Consider the following 19,329-nt stretch of genomic DNA (forward strand, 5'->3'; position numbering starts at 1 on the left):
TTTATGCGTATTAGCATAAGTAAGTAATAATATAGTAAGTATAACATACTATAATAAGATTTCTGTTGCTTATTCCTCTTAATTTCACTAGTCATAAGACTATAAAACCACAAAATGTTAGCCAAAGAAAAGTGAAGACCATGGCAGTACTCTAACAGCAAAAACAGCACTGGAATAACAAGGCTAATCATCTATTTGTTAGTCTTACTGTTTATTTTATTACAGGTCAGTGAACAAAAAACAGTCATGAGATGTTAATCTCTCTAGCTGTTTAATCTTAACCACCCCCTCACCATTGCTCTCTCATGGGCTCAGCAGCAATATCCCCTCCTCCCCTCTTGAAATGACCTCATTTCAAAATACAGTTTCTCTCTGATTTGGCTTTTAAGGGGTCAGACTGATTCTGTTTGAGTTGGGATAAAATTTGCTCAGGTCCTGTCACTGGCTGCTGCGTATGGTTCTACTGAATTTGTTTCAATGGAGACTCACCAGTTAATTTGTAATTTGTGAATATATTGAGCTGTGATTAGTGACAGCCCATCTAGGGAATGGGGAGTGTTGTTAGGCAGCACAGCATGGACATACGAGGTAAACCATTAGAGATGTAAAAATGGGGATTGGAAGATAGACTTCAGAGCTACTTGGCACTGCAGGGAGATGATTTTTCTTTAGCTGAGCCCTTTACCAAAATAGGAAAGCAGGATGGTTAAAGGAGAGAGCTGAGAGGCGCAGGCCACATCATCCTGCCCAACCCTGGATCATGTATGGGAGTTGCAAAGCACTGTGGAAAAGGGAAAGTGTGTATTCCCTGCTTCTGAAGTGCTGCATCCGCTCATTGTCTCTGTAAAAGTAGCGTAGTGCCTTGAGGAGCAGTAGGGATGCACTGGGAGAATGTAAACTCCCAAAATACTGGCAGGAGGAAGCAGGAGAGAAGTGGCTAATGTCTTAAGGAGGAATGGATGTCTGAGATGCAAGATATGAGGGTGGAAAGGAAGGAATGGCTGTGAAGATTTAAAAACAAACAAAACCCCAACTAAAACACAAGTTGCAAATGTATTATAAAGCTAAGGTAGAAGACATCAGTTAGCTCACCTACAACTAAGTGAAGTACACGAAGTCTAGGTCTTTGTTGTGTCTTTGCTGCATTTGCTTTCCTCACTTTTGAGTTTGTTCCAGGCTTCCTTGGAGAGATTCCTTGTTTTGCTTCTGTAGCTCCCTGCAGGATGCAAATGTTAATAAGCGCAAGCACAGCAGGCAGGGCTGAATCCTTCAGGAGAGATGGGGACTGCAGGGCAGATCAGCTTCCCTCCTGCTGTGTGACATGTGATGCACATTGAACTCAGGGCTGTGGGGGAGCTCCCTTACTCAAGTTCAGCAAATCCAGCACTGCTGCTGGAGTGTTTTCTTAGCTCTGTTGCTTAGTGGAGCAGTGGTAAACAAAAGGCTTTAGCAAATCACAGATAAATAAAAAAGCAGAACCTATTTCATGAACATGCTGGGCTAATCTGACATTACTGGGTTCTTCATGGAGTCAGGGTTTTTGTTAATTTCTTTTAAAATAGGCTTTCTTTTCTTTTAACGTAAAAGTGATGGTAGTAAATGTTTTGGGTTTTTTTCAGAGGTATTAGGCAGAAGAATGCTTTCCATGTGTATATTACTGGAGTTGACTTTCCAGCTCACGAGTGACACCTCCTGACAATGTCATGCAATCCAATTTAGAATTGACACTCTAAAGAGAGCTGAGAAGGGCAGACAAGACTGGGACATTTGGTGTTGCATTGCAAAAACTGTTTTACTGGCTCATGTGAATTCTCCAGACCTAGTTTGTCACCGTGTTGCTTTCCTCTGGTCACACTGTCCAGTTGCTTGCAGTCCTTTTTAGCTCTCCTTGCTGAATGAGGGCCTTGCTTTTGATGTGCTGTTGGTGTCTGGTACTTGATGCCTTAGGGGGGAGAGAAAGCCTCGTATCATCTGGCACTCTTAAGCCACCAGCCTGGTTTATAGACCTACTGCATGGGCCCACTTGCAATATGGTCGGAGGTAAGAGGTTCTGGCTTCAAATTCTTTAATGCTCCTGAAGTTACTCTCATTTTTGCTGCCCTTGGGAAAGAAACAGGCAAGCTGTTGGTGGCTCTCACTGGCCGGTGGCATAAATGACCTTTGCAAAACTTCTAGTATTAGTCCAAGCTTAAAAGTAAGCAAATAATTGACAGACATAAAAGCTGATTCTACTGGAAACATAATCTTGTTTACCTCTACTTGAGGAAAATGCACCTTTTGCAATTGTCATGAATTTCAGGAGCCTGAGCTAGATGCCATTTTTAGGCTACAATGACAATATGCCTCTGCATCCCCCCCATCCCCCCAAGAGAATAGGCACAGCCCAAGGTTTACACCATCCTTTCCATGTGTTGGAGCTCACCAGGCTGTAACTTGGTGGCTCTGCTGGGCCAAGTCCTGCTGCCTGGTGCTCCCCTGCCCTGGCTTTGTAGGAGTTGGGGTGAAATGTGCTCACTTTGCTTCCAGGCATGCTCTGCAGCTTCAGGGGCACTCAGCATGGCAGACAGATGCAGGGAGATCTTGAAAGGTTGAATCCAGTGGTCCTGAAAGGACAACTCATACACTGATATACCTGCAGAAACTATGTGCTAAGACTCTTCTGGTCAGCAGATGCTAAGATAAGTGTTTCAGCAGTCCTGATGGATAAATGAGTGCTATTTCTAGTGTCCATCTGAACTGCCTCAAGGCTGTGACTTGTGCTCCCTAAGTATCTCTAAATCTTAATAAAGCTAGCATATGATTTTCAAGGAGATTTAAGCCAAGGCTTCAAAACTGATGAGGGATAGCAGGAAATCTCCACCAGTTTACTTCAGTGGGGGGAAAAAGTCCATAGAGACTGAATTTTCAGATGGGCTGGATTCCAGCTCTTTGAGTCTAGTACTCCTAATGAAGCATAAGCTGAGTTCCAAGAGTTACTGTTAATTTAAAACAGTAGATTTAACCTCTTAAATGAATTAGGACTTTGCAAAATAAAGTATCCTTAGTTTCCCAGCTCATCAAAATATTTCCTTTCCTTTCTCATAGAGTGGGAATATTCTTTAGTGCATGATTAAAATGAAGCAGTGTTGTTGACTGAAACAGAAACAGAAGAGTCTGATAACTGGCCTATCTTCTTCTTCAGAAAATTTTGTAACTTTGTTACCTTGTGATCATTAAGGAAGTATCTCTGAGTCCACAAGAGGCAAGATCTAGGCAAGTGGACAGTAGTATGAGCTGCAGAAATACTATTTCTGTTCTTTCTTTATCTCTGCTTGCATAACATCAGAATATAAATCAAAGCTAAAAAAGGCCCACCTCTCCTCCTCCTCCCAAAGGAAAAAAAAAAAAAAACCACCAAAACACAAATGCAAACTCAAACACCCCACCACAGGAAACAGCATGAATAGCTAGCTGGAAACATTTCAAGAAAATGTTGCTCCTCTCCTGTGTATGGTAAGCACTCAAAACAGAGATGTCTAAAAATATCCTGGGTTGGACACTCAAGAAAAGTATTCCTGTCCATAAGAAGCAAGGCTGTAAAAATATACAGTGTAGCATTCACAGCAAAAGGAGGGACAGTTGATCCACCCACTTATCCCAGGAGCAGAGAGGAAGATCGCTCCTTCTAAGTGGCATTGTGAAATGCCCCTACATCACAACTAGTGACATCTCTAGTTCTTGATGTGGAAGAATTCAACTAAGAGAGGTTACAATCAAGGCTATTTTGGTGCATGTAGCTGTGAGCTGGAATGAGCTCTAGCACTTTCTGGACACTGGGTGTCAGTCTGTCATTAATATTACAGTTAAGTGTGTCTGAGATTTAAAAAAAAACCTTTACGTGTACCAGAAACACTGTGAATTACATGTGAATTGTCTGGTCTGTTATAGTCTGACTACAATTCCACATCAACTTGAAATAGTTGCTTAGGAAACATCTATTAATTATATGTCACTGAAAAAACAATGTATATATTCCAGTACAAATGCTTTTTTATTATGGAGCTGGGCCAGAGACAATACTTTCTTGTGATTTGAGTAATGAATTAAAGATTGTAATTAAAGATTGTAATACCTCTCCTCTTTTTTAAAGAGCAATTATATGATTAAAGAGATATTTCTAGAGAAACTTACTTTGCACAGAGGCAAGGCCCTTGTGAAGCAGGCAGTATCTCCCCAGAGCTGCATAGCCTTTTTCCCCACTCCACACTAGTAGCAATTAGAGCCTAGTGGTGGAAATGCTCCCCTGTAAACCATTATGGCAAAGGTGCAGGAGCTGGATTACATCTTAGTGTGGATGTCAGTAGCTGGACTGCCCTTTTCTTGCCTCTCCCTGGCACACTGTAAGGTAGAGGAGGTGGTGGTGAACAGTTTGGCTTTTTGTTCTGAGAAGGTTGGAACTAATTTGCTATTACTAATGGGGTAAAAGGGCTAATTAATTCAGTTTAAAATGTAGCATATTTTTTAAAAGGCACAGATATTATAACTTCACTTTTACAGATGTGCTGAAAAAACAAGTCACTCACTTTTGCAGAGCTCTGCCAGTGTGTTGCTGTGGGTCTCATGCTGTAAATCTCAGAGATCTTTTCTATAGGAATGCTGTTCTGTGAAGACAGGTTAGAAGAGAGGTTTGGCTCTCAGAAGTAGTATTCTTTCAAGTGAGTGAATGAAATCAAGCTCATATTCCCTTCTCTGAACAGCTCTCACATGAGCTCCTGGTCATGTTTCATACTGCTAGTATGAATTCATTTATCTGGTCTTGAAACTTGCTTGCACTGTCTGTATACTGTGTTTTCAATGAACAAAGACATTCTAGGTACAGGGAGTGTTTCTCTTTTGTCTGCCATCTTTCTTGGCCTCTTACAATTAGTATTCCACCATATGAAGATAATATCATAGCTTCTCTCTCAACTTGGTTGGGATATGTGTATTGGTTGTGAGCTGCAAAATCCCTGTAAGGTGTTTTGAACAGGAAGATTATTAGCCTGGTATTTTAAATACACAAAGTAGTCCTGGGCTCAATTCATTGCTGCTTTTACTCCATCTTCACACTGGTGTAAGTCACTGCAACAGCAGGACCTTGGCTTTGCAATACTCACATTTTCTCTCTTGTCAGTGTAGTCTGAGCATCTGAGTCAACCACATCAAAGCAACACTGAGGGCTAAGTTATAATAGACCTGGAAAGACAGAAGAACCTTATGTGGTTTGTTTGACTAATTGCTTGACTGAAGACAGAAAGACCAGAGTATCGTAGGGAAACATGAGCTGTAACTACACTGGGTACCTCATGTTGTACAAAGAGGAGGAGGTTTGAGGTATTTTAAACATACACAGGAAGACTTTGTTCTCTTATGCACAAACAGCTTTGGTTTATGAAAAATAACCTCTGGTTAGTTGACTGAACTTTATCAAATGCCTTTTGCAAATGAGGTTTTCCTTGCTAAAAAATCAGCAAAATCTTTAATTATCTTGGATACACTACAACAGGATTGGCTATTCACAGCCAATTTCTTTAGGTACTCTTTTCAGTAATGGGCTTTTATTGGCCATTGTAGGGACAGGTTATTTAGCTGTACTAAGCTAAATAATCTTTCAGAGTTCTCAGCAGCCCTGCATTTAAGAGGATAGAAAGTAGGAAGTCTGGTGATTACCATGTCATCTAGAAAGGTGGACTGCCTTTGTCCTCTTGGACCAAATCCTTTTTCTCATAGTCTGATGCCAACATAATCTTCCCCTTAAAGCAATGAAACAATTCTGAATTACACCTGTTTCTAAGCAAACCAGTGCATAGGAAATGTAATAGATGACTCTAAAACTAGCGCAAGACCAAGGCTAAATTTACTATAATTCAGGGCTAGGAGTCTACTGCAGGATCTCTCACAGACAGTTCCCAAGTAGGAAAGCTGTTACTTGTTTGCATCTCTGCTAATCTTAGCTTCCCTCAAACCCCACTGTTATCTTCTCCACAGGCTCCAAAATATGAGGCTAAGTGCAAATATGAAACAAAGTCTGGGGACTAAACAGAAGAATTTCACTGTACAGCCAAGAGACTGAAAGAGATGCTTCAGTGGTGCTTGTCCTTCTCATTCAGGGGAGGCCTGATTCTGCAACCTTTCATCAGACTAAGTGCTACTAATCCATGCAAGCATTCCTAGGGCAGATGGGCACTGGACTTGTGTGGAATAGAGGGAATACTGCTTACATCCCCTAGGAGTTATCTGCCGGACAATCCTGCATTAAAGAGCACAACATGCTGCTGCATGAGCTACGAGACCCCTTACAGACAGCAGCTGGCCTGGCTACATTGCAAGGGAGGAACTCTGCACCACCCTGGATGCTCTCCTGAACAAGTTTTGGGCTGTCACATCTGTACTTTCACCTGTGCAGTCAGGTCTCCAACTGCAGACTGAATGTAAAAAATGAAGAGCATCTCAAAGGAAGCTGGTTCATACTTTCCAGCAAGAGAAAACGAAGGTTTGAGAGCTGTCATCTGCCTAGGTTTTACAACCCTTTGCAAGGAAAACAAGCCAATCTCAAGTGCAGTGAAAGCAATTGTGGGCAGGCAATACTTAGAGAAGTTTTTTGATCTGATTCTTCAGAAGTTTTCTTTCCATATTCTAGTTGTCATTGTAGTATAAATTCAATGGTTCTAGGAGAGAGAAAAGTGCATCCTACAAAATATTTCTGTCAGTGATTCTCTTAATCACAAGTAAAGAGAGTGGGACACTTGGAGACCACCTACAAAAATATAGCCAAAACCATTTCCAAGGTAGGATTAAAATAGGAGCTACTTGTTCTTTCATCAATGTTATGTTTTTGTTTACAGTATTGAACAGTCAGGAAATCCCAACATGCTGTTCTAAACCCCACCTATGTCCTTCCAATGGATGCAGGGCTCATCTTTCATGGGATTGCTGATGGTAGCCAAACTATCATGATGGCTAGCAAGTCACTGAGAGGCTATGGGGTTTTGTAGATTAGGAAGGTTTACAGGCTGTAGTTCTGAATGAAAGAGCCATCCCCCTCCTTGTAAATGTACTACTGTTATTAAATGATTTCCTAGTAAAAAATGGGAATGGGTTTATGAGACATGATCATAATGTTGCCTTTGTGATGAGAAAACATACAAGGAAATGTATTATCATGAGACATAGATGTTCTCCAGGAAGAAATCTACTTAGTATTTATAGAATTTGTGCTGTAGTTCCTCCTTGTTCTTTCATTTGCCTTTCTCGTTTATTCTATGGCAAAAGGAGTGCTAAGCTTAGCACTTCCCCACCTTTCATTCCAGCTGAGGAACTTGTAATTAAGTTGGATTTGATTTCTGAGAGCATCCTCCATGCAGGCATCATGGCAAACATGTCAAAAATAGAGCTGCTGCTTGTTTGCTCTGAGAAACACAGATCTAATGCCTGCCAGGCATAACTCCACCAGTTGCACCCACCCAGGGCTTATCTGCTGCTGTGGCAAGTGAGAGGGAAAAGTGCCCTTCACAAAGCAAACATAGCCATGTCAGGACTGACCCTAAATCCTGCTAATCCAACCCCTCTCCTGTTATGTGGCAAAAGGGATACCCTAATGAAGAAAGGGACTTTCCTGAAATGAGTCTGGCCCCTAGTCCTCGGGTGAGCTCATCCCTGTCATTTCCCCCAAAGCAAGAAATGCTTCTGTATAAGTTCAAGGCAGGGAAGGCCACTGTGTTTGTTCTTTTCCCTGGTAAAAATAAATAACATTCATTAGTGCATGCCCACAGAAGAGATGGGGGAACTGTGCCAGCAGGCATCAAGCTTTGTCAGTATATTTCTCTGTTCTCCAGCTCAGGACCTTCTTGAGCGAAAAGTGTTGCCTTGGCAATTAATAGCTCTTGTTTGTTTTTAACTTCTACAAATTTGTCCAATCACTTTCAGAATAAGTGAAACCAAAATTTTGAGTAATGACATTAGCAATATCTCCTGGCAAAGATTTACACTGTTTCAATAGAGCTGTGTGGGAAAGCATCTCTGGTTTTAAGAAGTCAACTGTTAATTTAATTTACTGACTGGTATGCTTAATAAACTTAGTAGAGAAAATTTAGGCCCCCAAACTGTGGTGTCTGTCACACATGGATCATAGAGTGTACCTTAGAGGATACTTACATCTTTTCCCATACCCATAGAACTAGTATTTAATGGCAGTCTGTTTCCCTAGAGCAAGAAATAAAGCTACAGGTAGGTCTGTGTGCCTGCAGAATTGTTACCCACTGCACGTCTAATTTTCAGGATAGGTATGGAGGGTGTTTTGTCAATCTGCTACTTAATTAGGTTGGAATGAATAAATATATTTAACAACTGTCATTATCTAATGCTCATATATTTAATAATTGTCATGATCTAATGCTCATCTGCTAATGTATTAACAAATACCTCATAAAATAGGAGTAGGGTTTAGGACTCTTTTTCTGTGGCAGAAGGTATGATGTTCAGGTGTTACAAAGATAAATTACTTGTCAGTAGAACTGCCTTGCTGAGGTTTAGAGCTTGGAATGTTTCAATAATCTCAGCTCCAGAGGGACGTTAACAAACTTTGGGAGAAGGATGTACTAGTGATAGTGGAAAGAAAGAATGCAGAATTTACAAGCCACAAGGACATTTGGCAGAACTCCCAAGATACGGAAGAAACTAACAAAACCAACTCAGTAATTCTGCTGAAGTCAGCCCCAAGTACATAGAAGGTAATTCTGGCCAGGGGAGATTGTGACCACGAAATTCACCAACTCGAAAGAAGAGGGACTGAGCATGTAGACTGTAATAGTAGATAGGATACTAATTAATCAGAGAATTATGTAACTTGTAGACAATTAATATCAATGCCTTTGTTTACTAAAATGTATGAATAGCAATAGTTTTTGGTAGTCATTGTGCTGGCTTAGTGGATTTGACACCCAGCAGTCTATTTTGTGCAGAATTGTACAAAAATCAAATACCTCACCTCTCTGTGGGGATCGGCCTCTAAAAGAACCCGTTTTGGGAAAACAGACATGTTTTCAGCAGCTTTACTCCCTTGGTACCTCCACTGTAAATTGATTTTCAAAATATTTGGCTGCTTTTCCTGTATGTGTAATTTCCTTAAAACATTTAACATCTTCACACCACCACACGTAATGTCAACTTCTTGAAGGCAAATTCAAGGGTGTCTGGAAAACAATGCATTAACTCGGACTGAAGTGTGAAGTATGTATGAATAAAAGTAATTCCTTTTAACGGTCACATTTAACTGTCTTTGTCACAGCTGAAAACTAAAAACCCTAATTTTTGGGTGGCGTACGTTCTTCAGAAGAGCCCTCGGCCTTTTTTGAGGCATTCCAGGAGCGGTTTAGCACTGTGGGGCTGGGGGCCGGTGGCGGCAGCAGCGCCTCACCGTTGGTCGCTTCCAGCCCGAAGGCAGCGGCGAGGGCGCACAGGCGGCGCCGCTCTCCGCCGCCGGCCCGCGGGGCGGGGAGAGGGGCGGGCCGCCCGCCGGATGCGGCATTCGAAAGTCGCTTGGCGGGGGGCGCTTCCTTTCCCCCTCTTCCTCCGCCGGGGGTCCGGCGGGGCCGTGCCGGGCCGCGACGCCGCTTCTCGGGGCAAGTACGAGCCTTGGCCGGTAAGGACTTACGGAAGGGAAATACGGGTGCGGACTCTGCTCGGTGTCGCTCTCTTCAGTGATGGCAGCGTGGGAGGCCGCCGAAATGTCCTTCTTCAGTCTGAGCGACGTGAGAGAGCGGATGCGGGAGAAGAAAAAGGGTGCCTTGAGGACTGCGAAATTGAATGCCTCGCTTGCATCCAAAATCAAAACGAAGAACATCAGTGAGTATATTTTGCGTTGCGGTGTGGACATATGCTGGCTGCTATGTCCGCTTATAACTGGGCCTTTGGCCGTGGCATCGGGAGTAGGCAGCAGTCCCTTACCAGAGCTCCTTTGCTGCTTCTCAGCTGCTTCTCTGCCGGGGGTTTTGAGTGAATTCAGTGCCCTGCAGATGAGTGTCAAGTGCCACTCAAGGTGCCCAAAGGTGTATGAAGTATTTTGGTGTAAATGTAATCCTCTGCGGAATCTAGGCCAACTGACTTGTTTTTATGGGGAAAGTAATGCCATGCCATAGAACAGGACATAATTTAGACTATCTTTAAAAACTCAGATATTTCCATTACTTTTATTTAATTGTTTTGAAATTGGGAAACAGGGGTCCAAATTTACTCAAGGGCAACTATAGAGGAAAACAGTTTTTTTTCCCATTTTTTGGATGGCGATGCGGACTTACCTGGTGACTTGTTCAAAGCAAGGAGCATATATTTTTAAACTCAGCACTTCAACTATGCCATCATTCATTAAGAATTGAAGCAGTAGCTTGCTGCCTGAGTGTGACCCACTGAGGATGGAGAGGGTATCTGAAATGTTGCATGTTATATGGAAGGATACTGCTAATTTTCTGAGGGGGCTTTTGAGTTGTAGAGATCTGAATCCGAGGAAGGCTGGTCTAGGAAGAGAGAGAATTATGATGAGGGGAGAAATATGGGTGAGACCTTGGACGCTGATGGTGTGTGATACTTCTCTGTCTCTCACAGACAACTCCTCCACTATGAAAGTCTCTCTAAAGCAGAACAATAAAGCATTGGCTCTGGCCCTCAATGCACAGAAAGCCAATGCACAGCGGCTCACTCAGGAGAAGACCATTTTACAGAAGGAGGTGAAGCAGTGCCACTTCCAGAACGCTGTGCTGCGGCACAGGCTCTCCTTCCTGGTATGGCACTAACTGTGTGGCTGGCGTGGGGAGGGGTGGTAGGCAAGGTGTGCTGCAATTGCATCTCAGCTGTGGGAGGATTGAGCTGTTGCTGTTGAATGTCTGGATTCTTGACATATTGAAAATGTTGCCATTAATTTGCTTATTTTTGTTTCCAAGCTGTGTTCTCCCCAGAACATGCCTCTGGCTAGTAGCATCCTTGTTGGAATAGATGTTTTGATGTAATGTCTTTATTGCTTCTCTCTCTTTATTACCTCAACACAGAATGATATGTTGAAAAAAATGGACAATCTTATGGCTGCAGTTAAGATGGCTGAGCTGTCTGAGGTAAACCATGGGAAATGTGAGCACACTGCTCTGGGAAGGGGGCTGTTTTTTTCTGTCTTTTGCTTTGTGTTGCCTGTTCACTTCAGTGTTGGATGCTTCACCTGTTTTTCTTGCTTGCTTGAGTTGTGCTGGCTATATCCTTGCCAGCTTGGTGTTAAGGATTTCCAGGGTAACTCTTTGTGTAGCAAAAACTACAGTTTTAAACTGTTTTCCTCTGGATTATTTGCTATATTGGGCAGTAGGCTTTTCTGTTCTGACAGGTTATGATTTCTTTTCAATTTCTTTTTTAAAGTATTGCCATGGCAACTTGGGATACGGAATAGGACACTTTTCCTGTGTCCTTTCTCATGGGCGGATGCGAAAATACTTCTGCTTCCTAGTCTCAGATTATCTGAATTAGTTTAACTTCATCCTTAGGCCGCAGAGACCCAATCTGATTCTGCTGCAATTTATTCCGTAACGTGAGAGGGTTGCTGGCAATACTTTACATACTTTCTAGTGAAACTGAGCTTCTGCTGTTTCTGTGCAGGAGGTTGCACGAGGGATTTGAAGAACTTTAAATCACTCTCCTATTTCTCTTCTTTCCAGTTCCATACAAATTCTGCATCCTTGTCCACTGGCCAGAAGAGCATCATGACTGAAGATAGCTGGGCTGATGATATTGTAGATGGTCAGCTTCTAAGGTGGGCTTTAAAATGATACCACCAAGTTTGTCCTGAATTTCTATATGCTAAACACACTATGTGTGTGTGCCTGATTGCCAGTTTCATATGAAATAGCTTCTCTGAACCACCACTGCTTGATGGTTTCCTTTATTGTCTTTTTATTGCCACTCCTTGCCTTGTTTGTCCTAATGCTGAGTCTGTGCAAAAACTGGTGTTTTTACCTCCTTTCTTTGAGACTGTATTACTTTTAGGCAGTTTTCTCTTTGTAGCTGTTGAGTACAGCAAGATTTGCTTGAGCGTGTAAGTGCCATAGCTGGCTACTTTGATGTTTGTTACAAAAAAATGCTTAATAGTCACCTGCTTGTATGATGTAAGCTTTCTGGAAAGATGGTCAGAGCATGATCTCTTAAAGTATATTTGAAGTCCTGTTTCTTCTCTGTGTAGTCTCCCCTTTGAAGACAGGGCAGTCCTTGGAGCTGCCCACATGTGGCCTGTAGTTAGTCTGCTGGATTCTGGCCTGTCGTATATGAGAAACATGATCCATTGCTGCTCTTCCTTCTCACCAGGGTTACACAGATACCGATGAGAGTGCCCATTTCCAAGCTGCATGATGCAGAGCAGCAAGCTGGCAGCTCCACAGCACTATGGACATCCTCAGGAGAACTTCAGAGACCTGCTTCTAATGCAGGAGAACTTCAGAGACCTGCTTCTAATGAGGCCCTGAAAATTGTGCCTGTTGCCTCCAAAGATACTTTGCCACCACAGCACAATGAGAAGCCTCAGTTCCACCAGGAAGAGAATGGCAAAAAGGTGACTGAAGCAATGGCAACAGAGGGGGCTTTTAATGACTCTCACATCTTTGGAGGTAAATTTGCATCTCTTTCTGTTCTTCTGGTATGACTTTGTGTCTGTGCTCAGAAATGCATGACTGCCATAGCTCCAGTTAGTTCTCAACCACAACTCCAGTAGCTCCTAATGACTGGTATTAACTACATACTCCACTGGGGCTGTTATTGCTGGAGTTAATGTATGTCCCAGAATCAGAGTCTTCAGAGGGATATGTGGTGTGTTTGCAGTAGATCAAACTCACAAATCAGGCTTTTTGAGTAATAGGCACTGAACTTACATAAGACTTTTGGAGATGTCTGAAAGTGCAGATTCTGACAAACCACGACAGTGCACCACTGTTTCTTGTGGATTTGCCATATAAATAATAACTCATACAGATCATAAGTGTTCCTAATATTATGGCTGGTTAGGGGATCTTGATTTGGGCTGCTGCCCTTTTGTTCAGAGAAAAGCCAGCAAAGTAAATCTGGTACACAGTAAGTTAGGGGAGTCCCTGTCTCAAAATCATGTTTTTTCTATGCTCTGGATTTGTGGCAGTGTATGGAGCAAGGTTTTTACTGGTATGGGGAAAGATGGCATTTGCCTGCTGCATTTCTCAGCCTTAAACATGAATTTTTTCTTTCCAGCAGAGGTCTTGTGCAGCACTGAACAAAATCCCAACAATTTGCCAACACTTGGATTGGAAAGTCATACTCTTTCATATGAGGCTGATGAGATGGCAAAACATTTATTTGATCGTCTCTCACAAGGGCACATTACTCAGAGGAGAAAGCGTTCCACCCTCTTTGCTACAAGCACTCCATCTTCTGCTCTGGATATCTTCCCACATGTCAGTTCCACTCAGGCAGCTTGGGGTAGTACTGCACAGGACAACAGCAGCTCCAGCAAGAACAACACACAGCAACAGCTGCGATCTCCCAGCCCCCTGGCTTCACCTGCTCAAACTGCTGTTATTTCTCATAGAAACTCTCTGGGTAAAGAGACCTTTTGTGAACAGCCACAGACAAAAGAAATGGGGTGTGGTGTTGAAACGGACCCTAGCAATAGCCAAGTCCCTGAGTTTGTTCCTGTAATGGTTAAAAGGAAAGGTAAGTGTAAAACCAGAGAGAAAAAGACTGTTAAAAAAGCAAGAACAGGAAAAAAGAAAACAACTGCAGAAAGTTTGCAGAAAACAAACAATGCAGAAAGTAGTCCTGATAGATCTCAAGGTGAAGAGTGTGCTCAAAACACAAAGAAGCTTCTTCAGCCACAAGTTGCAACATGTTCTAGTGAGACTGAAATCTGTGAGATGGGGTGGAAGGCATTTGAGGAGGCTTTTGACAAGAGGAATAGAGACTGTGGAGAGCACCATTCCCACTCTCCTGATGGAGTCCAAGACTTTGGAAGTACATATGAGGGGAATCCAGCACAGCTGCAGAGTCTTGAAAGTGTTGACTTAATGCAACAGGTTAAGAAGGGACCTGTCTTTGACATGCAAAATGGAGTGTTGCTAAAACCCCCAGTTCATACCTTCTCAAGTCATGAAGTTCCCTCAGGTGATTCCAGTCTACAGAATTCTACAAAATTCTCAAGTGTGAGCAGAAAGAGCATCAGACAGAAAGCCAGCAGAAAAACTAGAGTAATTAGGCAAAGCAATGATTCTGATGAGGAATATCTGCCAAACACTGTGATAATTGCAGAGTCCAAAGCTGAAGAATGGCCTAAAAGAAGCCAAACAAGCAGGAAGAATACTGTCAGGAATAGCAATTGTGATCAGAGAAATGAAGTTAATGTTTTTAGGCCCTGCATAGATGTTCAAATAGTAGCTAATGAGAGCACAAAGGATTTGCCAGGTAATCTAAAACAGCGCAGGGAAACATATATTGTCCATCCTTTGGATCTTGCAGGAAATGTGGGTTGTTTCCAGACGGAATCTGAAGGGAGTGAAAATGTACCTCCCAAGTCTGTTCCTGGGAGCAAAGTGAGCAAAATCCCCAGAAGTGTTAAGAGCAATCAAAAGAGGAATAAGAAACAGACAGGGGGCCTTCAAGAAAAAGGGCAAGGTGAAGTTGACCACAACATGAATGCTTTGAAAAAAGAAGCCTCTTGCAAACCCAGGCCTCAGATGAAAAGGAGCAACTCTCAACCTCCAGAGACCGATTCCCTGGCCAGAAAAAGTGATGGTGCCAAGGTTCTCATTGGAAGTTCCACAGAACATGCATCCAAGCAGACTGTCCTGATGGGGAAGTTTTCCTGCATTAGCCATCTGCTGTCTGAGCCGGATGATTTCCTGGAGGAGCAGCTACCTGAGACGTCACTTGCAGATAGTCTTACAGACCTTTCACACAGTCTTGAATCCTCCCATGTGAGCAGTTCTGCAGTTTTGCCTGTCAGCTCCAGACTTACAGAAGTACCAGTTTCCAAGAGCTTAAGTACTGAGGGCAACAGATTGCCAGCAAAACCCCCTGTTTGGTTGAAAAAATCCCTGATATTTAATGAAAAGACTGCAGAGGAAATACCTGGGGAAAGGAGCCAAGTCCAGTCAAGTTCTTGGAGCTCACCTTCACAGGAACCTGGTAGGTGGTAAGATGTGGAAGGTACCTGTGCTTGGAGATGAGAGCAAAAACTCCATGCAGCAAGTGCTTATATTTTCCTTCCTCTCTTCTCTTCTCTTTTTTCAGAGTTAAAGATCAGCCTCCTGTACACCATTTATGCTTCCACTTGTGCTGGCCTGTCATTTCTGTGGCTGCATTTGCTTCTAGTTTATCAGCATTTCTATAAGAGTTTCTGTTCACTTGTCCATGTGTAGATATTGGGACAAGACTAGCAGCATGTTCTGAATCTTGCTTTACCAATCTTGTTATCTACAGGGCATGCCTATTAATTTAGAAAATCAAGTATTCAAGCAGTTCAAAATCTAACTTGATGCTGACCCTGCCTATTAGGGTCAGTCAGTATTATTGGGGCACAAAATAACAAGAAGGTGGAAAATGTTTGGTCCAGAATGGTTAGTGCTTCAAGACTTCATACCTCTAAGGTGATATCTTCACTGGAAATTAACCAGGACCCAACCTAAATTATTTTGGTTGTGGAGTTTTTTTGTTTTGTTTTGTTTGTTTGTTTTTTAAAAGGATTTGGAGGGTGCATCCCTGGGCTACCATACTACCATAGTTAAGCTGATTCTTTTGAGGATTTGCTGTTTGCTGTTAATGATGCTCTGTAAAGAGAGTAGTTTTGTGGGGTTTTTCTTTCCGTAGCTGTTGACAAATAGGCCTGTTACAACTGAAGTAGGCTGTACTTTGTAGAGAGAGAGGAGGTTTGTTCTCCTGCCCTCCTCCTTTTGGCTGACTCCACTTGGAAAGGTGCAGTGACCACTGGTCCTGCGCCTTGCTGGAAGTCAGTAGGTTGCTGGTAGGTAGTTTGTGTTCCATAAACTTGCTGTCTTCTCCAGGCTGTAAGCTCTTGAGCATTACAGCTATCAAACAGAGTTTTTATATAATTTTTCTACTACACCAGGGCCCATGATACTATCAGTATTAGTGTTTTTTTTCATTGAGGGCCCTAATTTGATTTATGAGGTGACTTTTGAGGAGCAGGTCTGGTATTTTTGGATTAAAAATGATCTCCTGAGTTTAGGGGCAATATGATTAGATTCTGGATTGTGCATGTTCAGAGAAACCTGGTAATGCAACTCTTTTCTATTTGTCAGCTGTTACTTCTTAGGATATCTGGAAATGATTTGGAATCACTCTGATCAAACCATGTGAATGTCTCCCTTTGCAGATATCAGGCCACTACAGGACTTGAACAATGCCAGGGTTCTGTCTCACTCCAGCTCAGAGGAAACATCAGAGTGCTCATCCAGGCGGAAACGGAAGCCAGCCTGCTACAAAGAGCCACCAATCAATAGGTTGGGCTTTAAACTATTCCTTCCAAAGACTGTTCCCATGCTGCAACGTCTGCTCTACTCACATATACTAACTCTCCAGGGCTGGACCTTCTGTTGCTTTTTTTTTTTTTTTTTTTTTTTTTGTTCTGTCACCTCCTCTTTTACCACTGTGTGGTTATGCCAAAATTCTGCATCAGTACACATGGATGTCTAGTCTTCTGGTAACAAGCTACCAAAGATGTTATTTTACTTGTGGAAATGAGCACATATCTTGGCAGACTGCATCTCTGGTATTCCAGTGCTAATGAGGCAGTAGCACGAGGATAAAATACAGGCTAAAGACAGCCCAGCAAAAGCCCTGATTTTGTTTACATTATGTGACGACTAAAATTTTAGACACCTGAGTAATACTTTCCTCCTGAGAGCAGCCTGTATCTATATTCACTAGCAGATATACCTAAACAAATAGCCACATCTTTTCCCTAGCAAACTGTAGATTCAGTACATCCAATGGCTATTGCACAGGGTCATGTACTCCTAAAATGACAGCTTTGTAGTTATATAATGTTACTGGGTATGTTTTTCCCTGTAAAGTGTCCCACTTTGAACTTTCCCTGAATAGCTGGTTATATTGCACCAGAAAGTACTCTGTATTGGACGAGAAACAAACTGTACCACTTAATCATCTTATGGGGAAGAACTGCACTAAAATTAGAAACTTTAGGGACTAAAATCATACATGAATTCAAGGAATACTTGATGTTTCAATGTAACCCTTTTGGTTCTGCAGGAAACTGAGGCAGGGTGACCCATTTACAGACACCGAGTTCCTCCACTCTTCTCTCTACCAAAAAAAAAAGAAGCCTGTCAAAGCCAAGAGAATGACCAAGAAGATGAAAGAGAACAAAGAATGGCTTTCTGAAGGATATCTCAGTCCCAACGCACAAGCTGATAACAACAGAAAGGATTAGAATAGTGGTTGAAAGCAGCCCCCAAGCTCCTAGAAGCTCATGCATTTAGCTGCAAGGCTACAGCTTTGAACACAGAGGCCCAAGCAAAAATGGAGGTGGCTGACCAAGCAGCTGAACTATTCCAACTAAGGCAACCCAAGGACCAATTTGACAAACTGAGCCTTGTGCCATGGGTTTCTTCTGTTTTCAAATCTTTGGGACTTGTGGGGTGGGGAAAGTGGTTGACACAAATTGATGGATGTCTGTTTTGATGATGGGCATGGCCCTTATGTGCTGTGTGACTAGCCCCTAGCTATCTTCTGCTTTCTTCCTGTTCTCTTCCCATCTGCCATGTAAAGCTCCCTGCAGCAGAAGATGAGCTCTATACCAACCAACATTAAGGAATATTTGAAACACAGGGTGCTTAGGACCAGACCTAAATGTGTCTTGTTTCAAACATTGAGTATTGCTATAGGAAAGGTGATTGGAGGAGAGGGTCCTTTGAGACAGAGCTGTTTAAAAACATCTCCCCTTTTCCTATCACTCCTTGCCCTTGTTAAAAAGTACCTCCTTCAGCCTTCTTGTAGCCCCTTGAGGAAGGTGCGAAAAGGTCTCCCTAGCACCTTCTGTTTTCCAGGCTGAACAACCTCAATTCTCTCAGCCTGTCTTCATAGGAGAGGTATTTCAGCCCTCTGATCATCTTTGTGTTCCCCCTCTGGCTTTGCTCCAACAGGTCCATATCCCTCTTAAGTTGGGAATCACAGAGCTGGACAACAGTACTCCAGATGGAGTCAGTTGCATTTAAGGAAATCCTCTACTCTTCCATTGCAGAACCCACTGGCTTCAAGCACTTGCTTTTTTTAGGGTTTACTGGTGTGACTTTGAAGGTTATTGATTCTAAATGTTTGAGAGAATGGTGGGGTCAAGAAGGGATCACACCAGTAGTAAAAGGGAAGGAAATATGCCTGTTTGGAAGCAGGAAAAGTGTTTCCTCTTAGCAGCAGAACAGGGAGAGGGCTGCTCTTTTCTTCTGACCATACTTGCTCTTTCTCCTCAGCACCATCTAGCAGTTCATGAGGATAGGCTGGGTCTTGCTGTACTCTCTGTGTTCAGAGGACTCCAGAAGATGGAAACTTCATTAGTAGAGAGGAAAATAGTGTCATTGACAGTCAGGTAAATGCTACTACATAGCTTACGTTTAAGCTGTACTGTTAAGCTATTAAAACTAGGAAACAAAAAGCCTGATACTCAAAAATGCCCTCTTAATTATTTGTTCAGTTTTCTGGAAATTACCAAGCTTTCTCTGGCATTCTGTAACTCTGGAAGTCAGGTAGGAGCTAGTAAATAATGCTTATAACACTTGTTACAAGTGCTGTTGTATTAGAACCTGCCTGTGTTGACCCACTGATGTCAGAAGCCAGGCAGGAACATAGATCTCTTAAGTGTTCCCAGTAATTGTTTTCATTGCCTTTATGGGTCAGAAATGGGACTTTTTCCTGCTGCATTTATGTGCTTGTGCTAATAACAGAATAGTAGATTGTATTCATTGACATTCAAGGTACAGAAACAGCTGCTAGCAGTTACAGAGCTGTGCTTCAAACACATGGTAATACTAGCTCCTTTAGTCTATTGGTATCTCTGTCCTAATCACCACCTCTAGCAGTCAGCTGGAGGGAGAGTGTTTGTTCATGTGTAACCAGTTTCTCTTTTGCTGAACAATGATGTATCAGTTTGTATTATTCCCCAAATAAAATTTCAATGCAAGTGGTATTTTCGAATTCTTGTACACTACCTGATGTTTCCATGACACTACACGACAGCTTTGCCTAGGCTAGAACAAATTGAAACCCTGTTCTAAGGGAGATACTTTGTGTTTA

General features: G+C 42.5%; 2 protein-coding genes across 3 annotated transcripts; one reads left to right on the top strand and one right to left on the bottom strand.

Moving 5' to 3' along the window:
• Positions 1 to 275: 275 nt before the first annotated feature.
• On the bottom strand, positions 276 to 7,386 carry C7H2orf80 (chromosome 7 C2orf80 homolog). The gene is given in 9 exon segments (XM_053947606.1): positions 276 to 1,212; positions 1,820 to 1,942; positions 2,516 to 2,603; positions 4,563 to 4,640; positions 4,901 to 4,988; positions 5,136 to 5,175; positions 5,178 to 5,214; positions 5,689 to 5,771; positions 7,317 to 7,386. Coding segments are annotated over 9 exon segments (786 nt in total). The 3' UTR covers positions 276 to 1,033.
• Positions 7,264 to 19,222, top strand: LOC128790591 (uncharacterized). Of its 2 annotated transcripts, none has more exons than XM_053947472.1 (8): positions 7,264 to 9,861; positions 10,618 to 10,793; positions 11,058 to 11,120; positions 11,709 to 11,803; positions 12,352 to 12,650; positions 13,261 to 15,189; positions 16,397 to 16,523; positions 17,293 to 19,222. In XM_053947472.1, exons 1-8 carry the CDS (start codon positions 9,720 to 9,722, stop codon positions 17,471 to 17,473), a joined length of 3,012 nt encoding a protein of 1,003 aa, XP_053803447.1. In that variant the 5' UTR covers positions 7,264 to 9,719; the 3' UTR covers positions 17,474 to 19,222. The 2 variants fall into 2 exon arrangements, with proteins under 2 accessions (XP_053803447.1, XP_053803448.1); XM_053947473.1 differs by having other exon boundaries at positions 13,264 to 15,189.
• Positions 19,223 to 19,329: the final 107 nt, after the last annotated feature.

This window comes from Vidua chalybeata, chromosome 7 (genome assembly GCF_026979565.1).
Source record: "Vidua chalybeata isolate OUT-0048 chromosome 7, bVidCha1 merged haplotype, whole genome shotgun sequence".
Taxonomy (NCBI): domain Eukaryota; kingdom Metazoa; phylum Chordata; class Aves; order Passeriformes; family Viduidae; genus Vidua; species Vidua chalybeata.

Excerpts from the sequence above, each read along its gene's own strand:
- LOC128790591 (XM_053947472.1), top strand. The coding sequence starts at position 9,720 with ATGGCAGCGTGGGAGGCCGCCGAAATGTCCTTCTTCAGTCTGAGCGAC. Across the intron at positions 9,862-10,617 it reads AATCAAAACGAAGAACATCA|ACAACTCCTCCACTATGAAA; the intron begins GTGAGTATATTT and ends TGTCTCTCACAG. Across the intron at positions 16,524-17,292 it reads AAAGAGCCACCAATCAATAG|GAAACTGAGGCAGGGTGACC; the intron begins GTTGGGCTTTAA and ends TTGGTTCTGCAG.